Consider the following 16,466-nt stretch of genomic DNA (forward strand, 5'->3'; position numbering starts at 1 on the left):
GGAATGAATTGTCTCCAGCACTCGAGGATTTGGAGAACACATGGGACAAATGCCTGCCTAAGGATGCAGTAGGCACCTGGGTGGTAGATGTTGACTTTTTGAGGCTTCTTCCAGACCTCCTCTTTGGGGCATTTGTTGGAATTACAGTAGAGCCTTTTTTTTTTTCCTTAATTTAATTCTCTGTCTGAAATCATGTGGATAGGATATCCAAAAGGATATCAACAACATGAGATGATGACTACTCATGAATATTCACTCCATTTCCTAAACAAACTCCAGTGAAGAAGAAATGAAAAAGGGTCTTCAGCATACTCTTTACGTCCTTCCAAAAAGGACATAAGAATGTGAATGTATTAGATTTTTACCATGTATGAAGTCCAAGACAAACACCTACTAGGGAACCAAAGCTTTCCCTTGCTGGTGGCTATGAAATATCTTGGACACAGAAAGACCACTAAGGTTGCCCTTTGCCTGACACCATGATGTCAGCCTCTCTACATGCCGTAAGATGCTTCTTCCCTGCCCTGGGATGAATGGACTTTCTAAGAGAACAAGTTTGAGGGATTCCTCATGTGATATAAATTCACAGAACAGGCTCTGAGTCACTTCCGGACAGAATAACAAGTAAACAAATCCGAAACTTCGACCCCACCCTGTATATCTTTTTACCAATTATGCTATATTATGATATATTAGTAATTGGAAGGGAGAAGTGGACTTGTCATTAAGGTAAGAATTGGGACAGGTAGAAAAGTTGGAGGGGGGTTCTCTCTATAAGCTGCAGTGGTGAACAACCACAATTTGACAGCTAATGCATTCAGCTGGTGTGATATTCCTCAGTGCTAACTATCAAAGTGACTCAGTCCCTCAAAAGGCCAGGCCGACACTCACTCTGCAGAAGGTGCCAAAATGCTGGTTTTGAATCAGATGGGAGGAAGGACAAAGTGAGATTTACTCAGCTGACATCAAAATGCATTTCTCAAGGGAGAAAATTTGAAGCCACGATTCTACAGTGCTTTTTTTTTCTCACAGTTGCCAAATCCTTGATGAAACAGAACTAAACAGAAAGATACTTCAATTCACTACTTTCCTTCAGTTTCCCTTAGTAGATTGTAGTACAAAATGCCATCAAGCTGGACTAGTAGCATCTCACACATCTTCCTGACCATAAACAACTGCACAGAAGGCCAAGCAATCACAGCTCACATTTGTTCTGTCTCCTCCTACTCACTGGTGCAAAACCAGTGTCATTCTACTGATTTTGATGAATCAACCCCTCCTATGGTCCAGGAAAAGGTCAGAGAAGACTTAGGCTCATCGTATATGGAACTATGTGTTACTGGGCCAACCTCCCAGCCATGGCGAATTACTACCATCCTGCCACCTTATATATGACAATACAGATGTAAACCAGCTGCAGATCTAATCCATTCATCTGTATCCTTTGTATCTCAATCATTCTAAGACTACAACAGATGTAAATAAAAAATAAAAAGTCAAAACATTTATGCTTTATATCCAGTATCGTAGCCTGTATTTCCTAAAGCCTTTGCTACTGTTGTTACTCTACCAGCTAAAGCTTACTGCTTAATTAGATAACATGACTTCAGCTAAAACCTCAAATAAGCATCTGCTGGAGCCAATGGATTAAACCACATAATCAAAACCAGTGGAAAAAAATTCTCGTTTGCCTTAAAGCTTTTCCTCTCAAGCGATTAATTTTGCTACACGGGTCTGACCAGAGGAAAGAAATATTGCTGATGAATGTTGTTGCTGTCTAAAGACAGTCCATACTATGATCTCTTAACAGACATCAGTAGATCACAGAATTGTCACCAGTCCACATAAAAGGTTCACTCTCCTGACTGTATGTTACCTTACAGAGAAGATAAAAAAAAATTAATTTCTCTTAGCATAAATAGGTAGATCTAGTAGAGGCAGAAAGTAAAAGCATTCACGATGATATGTTTTTATATCTCCCTACAACTTGGACATGATCGGTAAAAGACATTTGGATAGCCTTGGTTCCCTAAACTCAGCATGTTATGTGTGAGAAGACTGAACTAAAACCAGGGGAAAGGTAAACAACCACTTTTTGATTTACACTACTCCCTTACCACGGCTTGCTTGCAGAAGAGTTGTACCAACCAATATGCAAACAAGGAAGAAGCAGATAACTGAACATGATGCATACCTCCCCACAAATGAAAACTTTCAGACAAGCCAGAATTCATTTCCACAAGTAACAAGAATGCTGTAAGCTTTAGAAGTGGTGCATGGCGCTCAGATAGACACTTATGAAGCAGCGGGTGCGCACTCACTCTCTAAGAGAAAGTCTGTTTTGTAGCCTTCTGGAGATAAACTTACTGGTTTACTGTTGTGTTTTTACTAACCATCACCTAGAACACTGAATCAATTCTAGGCACCGTAACTGTGTTACAGTAATAGCTTGGCTTTGGTGAGGAGAAATTTATTCCAAGAAAATCTTTCTCTCTTCAATATTTAGCTACTCAAAGGGTAACAGTCCAGATGGATAAAAATGGTGAGGCAATTCTTCAGCCAACTTGATTTTGCATAAAAATATTCTTTTTCTTTGGAGTTTAACTGGAATAGAAATACCACATGAGGATCTGGCAAATTTTAAAACAATTCTAAACACAGGCATAGACCTGAATTACTAATGAAGAATGTTACTTTCAGAATATCTATTAGTATTACACAGTTTTGTTTGCCTAACTTGACATTAAAAAACTTACACTAAGCTAGACCAATAGGAAATATGAAAGAAATCCTAGTCACTCTTTTAATTTTTTTTTCATTACTAGTAAAGTAAATCTACTCATGTTATCTGAATTATTTCAGACTCCCACTGATAAAAAGGAGAGCAGGATTTGATACTTTTAATTAGGAGTAACCCCTTTGCCGTTGCATCAGTTATTTGCCTGTAATTCCAAGCCACTATTTAAGCCCCCAAAAATGCAATCATGATCTGTGTTCTCTGACCTTTGGTTGTTGTGTTTTCAGCTGAAACACCTGCCTGGTTTGCCTTACCTCTCGGCAAAAGGCACATTGCTTCTCTTCACTCTGATAAGGTCTAGCAGCTGTTTACACCTGCTTGTTTGTTCAGGGTCACCAAGCATGATATCTGAGTCCATGGAAACTGCAGTCTCACTTTTCTCCACATCATGGCCATTGCAGCATTACAGTATTACAAAACCATCTTATGTTTGTACACACTATCCATTCCTGATTCTCTATGTGGATCCTTAACTTTCTACACAGCATTCTCTCTGAGAAAACAAACCACCTCAGAATGGACTAAGTTCAATAAATAAAGATGCGGTCACTGAGCTAGCTGTATGACATACACCTCAGCTGGCAATTACAGAGATTTCCCACCTTCTTCCTTGGACAAGTTTCTTCATGCAGGATCAGAAGTGACACGTGTTTTTCAAACTCCTTATGACAGGTCTTTCCATTCATTGAGGCTAACATTCAGATTTTTTTGGCTATAGTCCAGCAAACATCAGATGACCAGTAAAAATGTTGGTTTAGAGATACACTGTGACTGACAATAAGGCCATCCCATCATCCATGAGCTAAATTAAACCTCTTAATAGATTTTGCATCACTAAGAAGCATTTGCTGCTTATGGAGTTACATATGAATACTCAGAGGTGGGCGCACGCTCCATCACACCTTTCATACAGGAAGGTTACGTCCCTTGCTCTACAACAAGATTCATAACCTAAAAGTATTCCAGATTAACAAGAGCAATTCAAAATACTAATTGCACAATTTTTCTCATCTTTGGCTACATTCTCTTCCCCTTTGCACCCTTCTTCACATTCTTTTCTACTCTAATAAACACAAGCTACTAGTCCTCATGAGCTATTTGCACCTTCCCCTTAGCTTCATATTCTACACTGCCAAGACTGAAACTGAAAAGAAAAGGGAAAAAAAGGGGTTTCAGTAAAATGTTCACAATGTCAGAACCCTGCCTGGCTGAAGAGCTCTGGCTCTCTAAAACAAGCTGGGGGATGGATTTGCTTGTTTTGAAACAAGACATGGGTATTCAAGCCTCTCAGGATCACTGTCAGAATACTCTTTCACTAACTGGGCTCAAAAAGCTCAACATCTAGCTTCAGTTCGCATGGCTACTTCATAGCTTTTCCAGCAGAGTAAGTCTAGAGTATGAGCAGATTGCTAGTATCAGACAGGTTAGCCAACTTACTTAAAACATCAGAAGGGCAAAACACACATCACACTGCCTTGGAGACGTTGTGCAAGAGAGTGAAAGAACTGAGGGTAGATTTGCTAGTGAAAAGCAATAGTTCTTCATGCACAGAAAGATAAAAAAATGCTTATTAGTTTTCCTGCAGGAATTTAGGTGGATTGGGACTGGATGGGAACCTAGCCTACAAGAGGTGTTTTGTTCTAAAATGAAAGCTATGACTTGCAAACACTTGAGATGTACTACTTAAAAAGTATCAACTGAATGTGACAAAAGAGAGTGCAATAGCATGCAGGTATTCTGCTTACAAAAGGCTATCGAAACTATGGTTCACTTTTTTAACTGATTGCCATTGTAAGCTATTCATGCATTTATTTATTTTTTCAGAAAGCTTTAGCCTATATTATAACTGTAATAATCTATTCAAGTTACTGTGTACTGTATACTGTGTAGTATATGAACAACAGTGACACGGTTCATTCAGATCTCTTAATTCTCTCCTGGAGCATTAGCTAGGAAGTACAGTTTGCCTTATCTACTCCTACACTAAGAACTACCTAAAGGGTGGGGTGTTTTGAAAAGAACTGTACTAGTCAAGACATGATTTATGTAACAGCTTACGTCAACAGAGCAGGCTGGACAGTTAACAGAAAAGCAAACTAAGAATGGTAATAAATTAAATTATTAAGTATACAAAACCTACCAGATTTAGATGTTATGGGGGTTTTTTTGCTAGACAGAGACCAGGATTTCAACCCAGGAATGCACTTAGTGTGTCTATTGGTAGTTTAATGTTGTTGAGTGCAAGTCACTGAGAACTAAAAGTTCGGTGGAAAACGAAACAAAAAAAAAATGGACCCAAACGTAAGACTGGGATGCCCAAAACAAGTGTCTTCCCTGAGACACTAGCATGCCAAAGGGAGCAGAATTCAACACCAAGATGCTGCATGTTCAAATTTCTGCCATCAGCTGTTCTCCTGCAGTGCTGCTGATGGAAAAATTGCAATTTCCATTCCATTAATGCTTCCTTCTCAATTTTCAAAGCTCATTTTCTCTTCAGCACTGGTAGGAACTCCTCTCCCTGGAGCAGTATGAATCTCAAAGACAGCAACTCCAGCATGTGTGGCTGAGAACATGCTTAGTAAAATCATATAAAAGTTGCTCAGATAGGAATCAAGCAGTTACTTTAGCAGTTCTGGATACCTGCAGAGAAGTGGAAGCTTGGTTATGAAGTGCTACAACTTAGCCATTTAAAACACATTTTTCTCTAGAAAAGGGGGAAATAGAACCCCAGAGATTAACATTTCATTCTTCTACTATTTTCTTTCTTTTTACTCTTTATTGTGAGACTAAAGATAAAGGCTGAAAAATGATTTAAATACGGCCATTATAATGGGGATGCTATCTATTCTATCTCTACAGATAAACCAGTGACCTGACAGACGGTCGCTTCAAGAACCTGCCAAGTCAGCTTGTAAAAGCAGTTCCACAGTGACAGAGTCCTCCCTGCCCAGAGCTGCAGGGATCCAAACAGCAGCTTCTAACCATGGAAATAAAGGCCTGGTATCATGGGGCCTCTCTTCGAAGGACCCAAGAGTGTTTGAAATTACTTACTAACCAGCTACTGTATTTGCAGAAGGCGGGTGCCAAATACATGTGTGCATACAGGCACACACCCACCTTTGCAGAGAAAGAGCAAGCACCTTGCACAGAATCACACTGAAGGCACCTCTCCTTACTCTCCCACAAAGAAACTTTGACCTGTACTGTGGAACTAATGAGAAGGCACAGTCATGCCCTCAAGAGCCTCTACCATCAAGGACAGACAAAAGAAAGGAACGTTTTTTATAGTGCCAAAGCCAAATGAGAAATGCATTATACTATTCCAGTTCCCCAGTACACTCTCCCTAGATACTAGCATCTTTAAAAATCTCTTTCAAGAAAGAGAATTGAAAGCAACCAGATATACTTCTATTAAAGTTTGAAAAAAAGGAAAAAAAACCCACCTTCCTAAAAAGCTGTTGCTATTTTTATTTATCAAATTAATACAGACAATAAAAAACACCTTAGGTACACTAGATTTGAATTAGAAGAGAGAGCTTATATAAAATACTACTCTGAACACAAATGAGAAGAAACACAACTGATCTTTGAGCAGCAAATCTTCCAGTACTAATTTTGTTTCCTTTTATTTTTCATGCTTGCTTTTCATTGGTTAGGCTAATGTATCACAATTGAAATAGGACTAATCAACAAGCTAGAAAAGATTTTGATTTTCATATGGTAATAAAGACCACTGTTACTTTATCTGTGTTCTATACTTGACCTTACTACTGGAAATAATCTATTAATTTGCAAGCTAACCAGTGTTCCCCAAAGAAATAAATTAGAGTATTTGAGCCTTAAACCCAGGAGCAAGTGGATGTAAAACTCCGCACAGACAGAGAAACATTCACATCCAGCTACCTCTTGCCTGTATTCGGCCTCTAAAGATACAAGACTGTTGGATCAAAGCCTGATGTCTATGCTGGTGACTGTCAGTCCTCACTGACATTTGAGAAAGTGAATGTTAGTCTGGGAATGTAAATGGCGCCTGCAAATAATGCAGCACCTCTGAAGAACTGGATTGCATTGCCAGAAACGTCAAGCAGCCCAATTCCTCTTCTAAAGACTTAAAATACTGATAGTTGTCTGGCCATCAAAATACTGTCAAGTAAGCCATTCTGTAACAAAGAACACAGTCTTAAGAGAATACTTCTGTGATGCAAAGCCAAGAAATACTGTCTGAGAGGGAAAAGTGTGTGTGTGTAAGATTATGCCTTATGTTTCTGTAACAGTGTATCTGCACTATATGTATGTGTATATACTTATACATACTTATATGCACTATATAGATGTGTATTTCTACCTGTTTGCAGGAGGACATGGGGTGGCACAGCCACTGTGATTTAAAAGGCAGACGCAACCTATTTTCCGTGAAGCTGCTTCTCCCATGCCGAATTTCATTCCAGACAATATGTAGATTTTTATTGCAACACAGACCCGTTGCAAGACACATCTTTGCCTACCCGTGAGGTTTTTGCATCATGTCTCGAAGCTCAAAAATGTCACTGGAAAAACTTTCCATTATTTCAGTGGCTTTTAGCTCAGCTCAGAGAATAAATGTGAACTGAGGGTTGTAGGGTTCCAGTTATTACTAATTACTGCAGAGTTTACATTTCAGAGCAGGTGGTTTGCTAAGGTGTTTGATGAACTCTTACATTTACCACCCAATTTTGTACCTAAAGTGCAGGAGCTGTGGAAATCCTTAACTTTCATAAACTAAGCCTATAAACTGAAACTATGAAACAGGTTTAGTTTTCAGCATTCAGTTTCCCTACAAGCATAAAAGTTGAGCTTGTGTGATAGCATGTGCCTATTTCTTTTACTTGGCAGATTGAGAATAAAAACAAAAGTGCTGTTCTAAAGAGGCACCAATCTGAAGGCTACGGGAGTAGCATCAGAACAGAGGTCCTGTTCCCAACAGCTGGCTCCCTACAGCCTCTGCTACCAAAATCTCCATCCCCAGAAAAAAATGTTAGTATCACCCTTTTCAAATTACTGTCAATACTTACAGATACAATTATACAAACCTTTTGTTGCATTAAGACTACATGGCAGGATGAATCACTGATGGGTATTAAGGATGTGTATTACAGAACAGCATATACTAACTATAGTTAGAGATCCACTGAGATAATCTCCAAACAAATTTCAAAAAGTTTCCATTTTTAACTGCCTGAAGAATACAAAACCTATACATGTATTACTTTGTTGCTAACGTTTAAAATAAGCAGCAAAGAAGCAGAATTATCATCCAGTGGTCTGTGAAGCCTGCAGCCTGGACAGTGACTGGGACATCCCACAATGTCACATGACACTTCAAGTATGAAAATTTATATATATATATACAAATGGCCTAAAGGGCCAGTGCAAAGTTTTCTGCAACTCATTTTCCCAATGCTCTTAAGTTTACAGATCTAAGCAATAGTGCTTTTTAATTTGGACAAAATTTTTCTTCCACCTGGTAGATGTCTCCTTGGCAGCATGTTTTTCTTGCTGTAACCCAAATTTTCCAACTCTCAATCTCATGCCATTACTTCTACAGTAGTTCTTCACCCTTGTAGTACCCTAAGTAATTCATATTCCTCCTTAATGCTTAAAGTTTTCAAGTATTTTCAGATTTACTTCTGTTAGGCATCTCTTAGTCGAATTAATATATGCATGTTTGCCTGCTCTCCTTAAATAACAACCAAATATATCTGTTGGTTGCTTTTCCCATTTAGCTTTTTCTCTACCTTGGCAACCTCTAAATAAGGTGTTTGTACCATGGGCATGCTGAGAGTTCAAAATGAGTGTGAGAGGGAAAATAAACATTAACAAATGTAGTTTTGTTTCAGCAGCTGCTGTAGTAAGGATGTTGATGAATAAAGTGCCCCAGGATTTAAATGATTAGGAGTTAATGTGATTGCTTCTGATTATGCTTACTTCATAACTGAATAAAGACTGCTGCCATGAAATCTGACAAAAATTTGTATTCAGCCCTCAAATTCTTCAGCTGGAAGACTAATAACAGTATTGGGTCTGGATGCAGGACTGGCTTTGTAAGTGAGGCAACCTTCCCATAATGAAAATGCAGATGTCACTTGATATATGAAGCTTATAAGGAACTTTGTAGAAACGTTGGAGCAAGCTAATTTAGAAATATTTTTTACAGCTGTGAAGAATGATTAAACACCACAAGCAAGCCAAATACATTATGAAACAACATCAGTGTTGTGTCCCACTTCTAAGAAGGTTGAAAAGTTTACCTGTGTACACTGGGTTTGAAGATGATGACCATATTTGCTTGAAAAAAAAAAACATTTTGATTGTCTTCATTACACATATCTCATTACTAAAAAGCATTGTGGAGTATGTTAACACTTTGTATAAAACCAAGCTGTAGCTCAGAATAGTTGCAATTTCTTTTGTACCTTGGTTTACCACTTAATCTATAAACTTTGCAAAATAGTAAAAAAAAAAAGTATAGCATACACAAGCAACTTTATTTTGCTACTTGCCTTTCTCAAACTTTAATAGCAGTATAAAAATATGAGCTGAAAGAGGGAAAATTTAGTCAGAGGATGATAGCAGAAAAGATGCACTAATTTCAGGTTTTATGCCCATTAAAAACAGGAACTACCACCATAATTTTTTCTTTTTTTAATGCTTTATGAAATAGTTAAAGAGCTGCTTCTGAGAAAGAACTGGAAGAAAGTTACTCTAAAAAAAAAAAACAATACAGAGCATGTTAAACTAAATTAAACCACAAACTGTTAGTCAGATGAAGCCAGCTATCAGAGGAAACACTGGCAAGTCCTGTCTTAGTAAGAGCATTAAAAAAGTCCATTTTGGAAAGACTATAACCAAAGAAAACCTAACAGTTGTTCTAAGTAGTAGTATGTGCCAAATTTCTCATGGGACTACTGATGTTTAGCAAATGTACCTGTGTGCAAGACTTGGGTGAAGAATATTCTTGATCTTTTAAACTTCTTTAAGAATCCTTAAACAACCATATTTCCAGGGAGGAGGGGGATTTATTGTCCCACCCCTCTCTCCCTCCCCAAAGTGACATTTCACAACCAGTTGTCCATCACTAGGTTAGGCTGAAAAGCAAATAGAGTTATATACTGTTCCACAGACTCCTCATGATAGACAATTTATTTTCCAGTGTTTAAAGTCTAAAAACCAACTTTTTAATGAAACCAAAAAGCATAGAGAAGACATACATGAAGCACTGTTATACTAAGGGTTTGTTTATTCACACTCACTGGAAAGGGCTGTGTAACTATCTTTGCTATTTGAGTACAACATTTGCATTTGACAGACAAATTGAATATTCAGATCAAGCACCTCAGTTAACCACAACATTGAAACTCTGCTTCCAATTCATAATATAATATTCCTAAGTTAAAGAAATTAAAGAACAAAAACATTTTTGACTGCTTACCCCTAACGGTTTTGTGTGTTTTAAGGCATTCAGAAATTTCGTTAGGTGAACTATATCACCTTCTTCTGAATGATGAACCCAAAGTATTTGTTTAATTTTCAAAAGGAAAAATAGTGTTCACTTACATGATTTCTTTTGTTTTCTCCATCTTTTACAGATGTAATAACTGTCTCAGAAAAAACTGTTGTTCCAGTTTTGTTATCTGTAACCTAATACAGCAAAAGAAGAACAAAATATCAAACTACATTTTTTTATTAGTCCTTTGTTACTCTCAGTCCTACGTTCTCTAATAATAAACCCACTCCCACCTTTTTTCCCATTTTGCTGTCACTTGTATAAAATCCTAATATGGGGGAAAAAGCAGATGACAAGACTACCTCCTTATCTATTTAAAATGTCACTGTAATGAAGCTAACTGTGTGGGAGATGGTCATTCTTTTATGACCCATGTAACAGCTGTACCTATGTTCTGTTTTTAGCAGGCACTTTTTCCAAAATAAATTATTATTTCACATTAACCTTTTATGACATGTGCCCCTACACAGTGATTATGCAAGCAAATAAGATACAATAAAACCCCAAAGTAATTATCATCAGGAAAATTTATGCTCCAAATTATCTTATTTCTCCCCAAAACATGCAAAATTGTTTTTATTTCTGAAGAAAAGGTGTGTAAGAACCAGCAGCTTGCTCTACAGTTTTCTCATACCTTATCAATTTCTTGATGAGTCTGAACAGTTTTATTACCAATTCTGGTTTCTGTGTTGGACTCATTATGGTAGTTGGGAGGTAAGTTTTCAAAGTTTACTTCTGACAGTTTTTTTGCCCCTTCCTCTTCAGCTTCCATCTGCCAAATTTAAAGAAACCAATTGAAAATTAACAATTACACAAAAGAGAACAAGCTTCTTGTGCAGCCCTCAGTAACACCCTGTTTAATTATGTAATTCTGTTAGTACAGATCCCCCTGTATGGGAAAGCTTACTCAGCTGTTTCAGTGACCACAGCAGCTCTTTTAATGGACTAGAAAAACAGTGGCGAGCTAAACCATTGAGCTCTGGACTGCTTAAGCCAAAGTCAGTCCCTGTGACAAAAAAGTGTGTGAAGACTAGTGACAATCTGGTATCTCTACAGGCTGATGCCAGTCAAGAGCCCAGCTTTCTATTTTTCCCAGAAAACCACTAAATACTTAAGACACTTTCCCATCTGACAAAGAAGAGAAAATATTCTGGCAGGACAGAGACATAGCCAAAGCCCCTTGAAGTCAACAGAAGCAGTCCTATAGATCAGGGTGCATACATCCAGAATTTAATTCTCTATTTCAGTCCCCACTGCCTTTGTTTCCAGATGAAGACTCAATACAGAAAAGGAGTGTTCTCTCAATCAGAAAACAGAATAAGCTCAGCAAAAGGGCATGAGTCTTGTAAACAACACAAACTCTGAATAAGTTGTGTTCCTTTGTTATTTGCAACTGCTGTAAGAGAGCTAGGAGGCCACAAGTGCAGCCAGGCTGAACAACAGAATTTTTCCCAAGACAAATTTTTTCTTTCTGGTATGTCCATTTATTTTAAATGACAGCTGCAAAACTTTTTAAGTATAAAGCATTTATCTGCTAAGATGCAGCTCAGACAATCCACATTTTGTGCTGTATACAGACCATTCCTCAATTCAGAACTGACTACAGGAAGAGTAAAACAGGCAGAAATTTTGACTACATCCTTATTTATAACTAAGCATATTTTCAGCATTGTAAAAAATACTTTTTTAAAAATGGTTTGTCTCAATGTGTTTGCAGTCTAAATGAAGTGGATGACAGAGGTAGATTTCAGCAACCGTCCAGAGGACAGTAAAAATGCAGAAATTATCCAACTACAGTAAACAAAGGTCTGTTTCCCCAGTGGGTTGTCAGTAAAAGGTGTTTTCGGACTATGTATTTTTGAATGAGTGGAAAAGAGAACTTGGAAGGATGATTCTTAACATGAAGGGAAAAAAGTGCAGAAGTAAGGGAAATGCAGGAACAAGGCCTTATGATAGCGATACGAGACAACGGCTCAGGGTCCAGACTCAGTTCTTGGCTTTGAAACGGGTCCTGTGCGATTCTGGGCAAGCAATTTGCAATCAAGACACGGAATTACATCAAAAGTAACACGCTTCTCCACACGTGTTTTCAGGACCGTCTTAGACCTTTGAATCCTGGTTTGGGATAACCTCCTGCGCCTTAGTCCCTGCTGTAGAAAGACAATAAAATAACTCTTCACTCCTCCCCTTGCCACGTACTGTTATTTTCTCACTTCAGGATCCAGACGGACCGTTTTGCCTGCCTTTCTGCCTCACGACCTGCCTGCGTTGCTGCAAGAGGGTGGCTTTCCAACGCGACCCCCAGCGCCGCAATACACACGCCGGGCGGACGCCGAAGGGCGCAGAGGTGGCGCGGGCGATGCGAGAAGCGGGGCGGGAAAGCCTGCCTGTGGCGAGAAACGACGCCAGCAGCAGAGGAGAGAACCTCCCGTGGCAGCGGGCGGTGGCGCCGGTACCCCCCACAGCTCCCGCCTTCCCCGCCTGAGGAGGGCGGCAGCTCCGGGCGGGCTCACGGCGGCGGAGACCGAGCGGATAAAGGGTTTTCGCGCTCCCCCGGCCCAGCAGCGCGCGGGTCGTCGCCTGAGGCGGCGGCTCCTCACGGAGGGGCGCGGGCAGGGCCGGCCGCCGGCTCGCTTCCCCGCACGCGTGGGGGCGGCGGAGGGGCGGCCGCTCACAGGAATCGACGAAGGCGGGGGAGAGGCTCGCGCCGCTGCGCTGCCCGCAGGTGCGGTGCGGCCCGGCCCGGAGGGAGGGAGGGAAGGGGCCGCCACCCCCCGCCGCCCCCTCACCTCTTGCACCGCGTTGCGCAGCTTGTACTGCGTGTCCTCCATAAGCGCCTCCACCTCCCGCAGCATCTCGCCCAGGCTGGCCGCCCGCCGCCGGCCGCCGGCGCCCCCCGCCGCGGCGCAGCACAGAGTCCCCAGCAGGGCCGCCAGCAGCAGCAGCCATCGCGGCCCCGCTCCCCGCCGCATCCCGGTGGCGCCGCTCCCGCCGCTGCTCCTCAGCGGTGCGGGCTGGCGGCGAGGAGGTGGGGCGGGGCGGGGTAGGGCGGGAGCGGGCGGCTCCGCAGCGCCGGCCCGGCTCCGCAGCCGCCCGCCGGCCCCGCAGCGCCGGCCCACCTTGGCCTGGCCTGGCCCGGCCCCCGCAGCCCCACGGCGCCGGCCCCACAGCGCCGGCCCGGCCCCCGCAGCCCCCCGGCTGGAGCCCGCAGCCCTGGGCGTGAGGCAGGCGGGGCGGGGCGCGGGACTCCGGACAGAACGCCTCGGGCCGGGAGGGGGGAGCGGGAAGGAGAGGGGCTGGGGGCGGGGGGGGAGATGCTGAGTGAAAGGAGCAGCGCGAGTTTCCCGTTCAGCCCCGAGGCCTGCCTGCTGTTGATTTTTTGAACAGGTTTAATGCGAAGAGGATGGTGGGAGCTGCTTGGCATCGCCATTATGTGTTTTGCTTTCCAGTCTTCCGCGAAGGTTCTCAAAAGGTGTTTTCAGCTCCGAGGATCAGCTAGGTCTCTGAGAGGAGACGCATCCTGCATCTGGCTGGCCAGCACCCCCCTCCCCCTGATTGTTTCCTTTCAAACTTTTTTCTACAAAATTTCAGACAACATCATCATTTTGTATCTGTGTGCGTCTTCCCCAATTTCCGCATTATTTTTCCTCTTCATGCTGCACCCCAAGAATTTCATGGACAGTTTTTGCTGCAGTCAGCTCGCTGCTCGGAGGCAACATTGTTGTGCCAAGAGAGAACTGACCTATAAGCCTCATTTTATTTTGGAGCCTGGGTGAGAGGTAATAGTGAGTAAAGTATTTCTGCAGAAACTATTTAAGTCCTGAAAATTTCCTGCAAGTGAACTATTACAATAATCACCACTATAAAATCCAGTGTTATTGGCAACCTAAGGCAGCTCCAGTCAGCTCTGAATGCTAGCAGAAATGCAGTAGAGAGCAGTGGAGATGGGAAGGCCCCTGTGTCCCCAGAGGGAAACCCTTCCCTCAGTCTCTCAGCCACTGCACATCATACTTCTGTTCAGTGCAACACAAGGTTTCATTCTGGACACACTGTAAATCTTAGTTTGTTGATAGAGTAGTTTGATTTTTTTTTTTTTTTAATGTAGACCTCTTGGACTACACAATTTAAGTAATAAAGAATGTTAGCAATTATCTGGAATTAATTAATAGTTTAACTGTGTTCCATCACACTGTGGGAAGTATGGCATATGAAACAATCCTGTACTGTCAGAGAAATGTTGAGACAACATACTCCTCTTTTCTACCTCTGTCTTTATGGTTAGGTTTCCAGTTCATCTGCTGCCTCAAATCAGCTTAATAATACTGACGATGTCCAGGTGACACTTAAGTAGCATTTAGAATTTTAATTTTCTTAGCTTCGAGGAGTAACTGAAGGTTAGATCAGACACAATGGAAACATTCACAAAAAAACACCTGAGGCCCAAATTCCCAAAGGTATTTATTCATCAGACTCCCAAGGAAATGGAATAGAAGCTAGATGCTTGTTTGTAATATCTTTGTAAATTTGGCCTCAAACCAATTTTCCAAACAATCTAAGCATATGTGTTAATTGCCTAAGTACTTTAGAAAAGATGGGTCTAAAGAGCTAAAGTCTCTCTCTCTTGCAGTGAGATGAGGGCCACAGTCCCAAACCCTGGCTTGGGAAGACCCTCCCATGCTGCCTTTGATGAATGTAGTTAAAAAAAAACAACCCTGACGTTGACCATTGCATTGTTTGACCATTTAACAAGATGCTGCAGCATACACTTCATTCAGTATTGTTATAGTGAATTAAGACTACATTCATCTTTCAATATGGAGAAGTACTGTGGAATAAGCTTACAATGCAATCACAGTTACTCTGACCGTTTTCACGGATTTGAACTCAGTTTTCCTAGCTCCTTCGAGTGAGCTTTCTTTGGATGGGGATTGGCCTGAGTGGTGAGGGTGCATTTATATCCCAGAATGGAAGATCTGCAGCTGAGGTCAGTGCAGAATAGCTCTTCCAGTTTTCCGCTGTCACCTTGGTTTACTTCATAATAACTTCCTTGTGCACACAAGGCTTTAGGCTGACTATGATTCTAGCCAGAGGAGCCAAATGATGTCTTCTAAGCTCAACCTGCAGTACTCTAGAGCACCTGCTTAGATTTTTGCCCTGGAGCTGTGCCCGTAACTGTGTCTGCGAGGACAGCCATGGACACAGCAGTGCTGTGCCTTGCTCACATGTTGAGCCAGCGAGACACGAACCAGGTCTAGTTCACAGTGACCCCATGTAGTGCCTGAGCTCATTAGCCTGACTGAGAGGCAGGTATATACATTAGGGCACAGTGCTATGCTAGCAGCCTGACGTGATTCCCAGCATGATTAGGTTCTTCCCTGCATTTGGAGCTAGGTGCTTTTCCCCATGGTATCACTTGATCTGCTGGGTATAGGGATGTTGCAAACTAAGGGAGAAAAATTGTCATAGATGGTAGTGCACCTAAAACTTAGGATTTGTAATGATTAACCTTTATCTTTCTCCTTGGCTCTGCCCTGAGTGCCTGTGCAAAAGGATTTATCTGTATGGAAAATTTTGGGGGTGCACATTTATTCTAATATGGTTGCATTACTATAAATGCCCAAGTCTGTACTCCTATTCTAGTACCTGAGTACGTTTTTGATTTACAGTTAAGTCTTAGCAAGGCATGCAGCTAACATGAGAGCTGTTACTGGTTTATTTTTCTTTCAGCAGAATTTGAATGCCCATAAAGAAAATTACACCTTTATAGCTACGTGTACAATAGTACAAAAACTAGCTACACTTGTATAATTGTACTGACATACAACCTAGATCAGGGCCTTAGGTACTTTAATTACTTATACTGAAAATGTTAAACCTAGATTATCTCTCACTGATGTTAGTGGAAAAATTCCCTTAAGTTTTGGTGGAACTTACACTCTATCTTTAAACAGAATTAATGAGGATCAGAAGGAGCTTGTAGTATTGATCACCTCTTCTGGTCACTTGTTCTACCATTTTTATCTTGTATGATTAAAGCAACAGTGACAACCACAAAAAAATCAAAAAATGTAAGAATTCATCTGTATTTAATGTAACAAACCCTGTAATCAGGTTATCTCTACTGCA

General features: G+C 41.2%; 1 protein-coding gene across 1 annotated transcript in view; it reads right to left on the bottom strand.

The window, feature by feature from the left end:
- The window catches only part of DKK3 (dickkopf Wnt signaling pathway inhibitor 3), a 29,674-nt gene extending 15,904 nt beyond the window's left edge, over window positions 1–13,770 (bottom strand). The window contains 4 exon segments of the mRNA XM_075048102.1: window positions 10,391–10,474; window positions 10,975–11,112; window positions 13,130–13,386; window positions 13,389–13,770. Coding sequence (XP_074904203.1) covers window positions 10,391–10,474; window positions 10,975–11,112; window positions 13,130–13,386; window positions 13,389–13,770 — 861 coding nt within the window.
- Between the last annotated feature and the right edge of the window lie 2,696 nt (window positions 13,771–16,466).

Source organism: Buteo buteo, chromosome 16, assembly GCF_964188355.1.
Source record: "Buteo buteo chromosome 16, bButBut1.hap1.1, whole genome shotgun sequence".
In the NCBI taxonomy this organism is placed as follows: domain Eukaryota; kingdom Metazoa; phylum Chordata; class Aves; order Accipitriformes; family Accipitridae; genus Buteo; species Buteo buteo.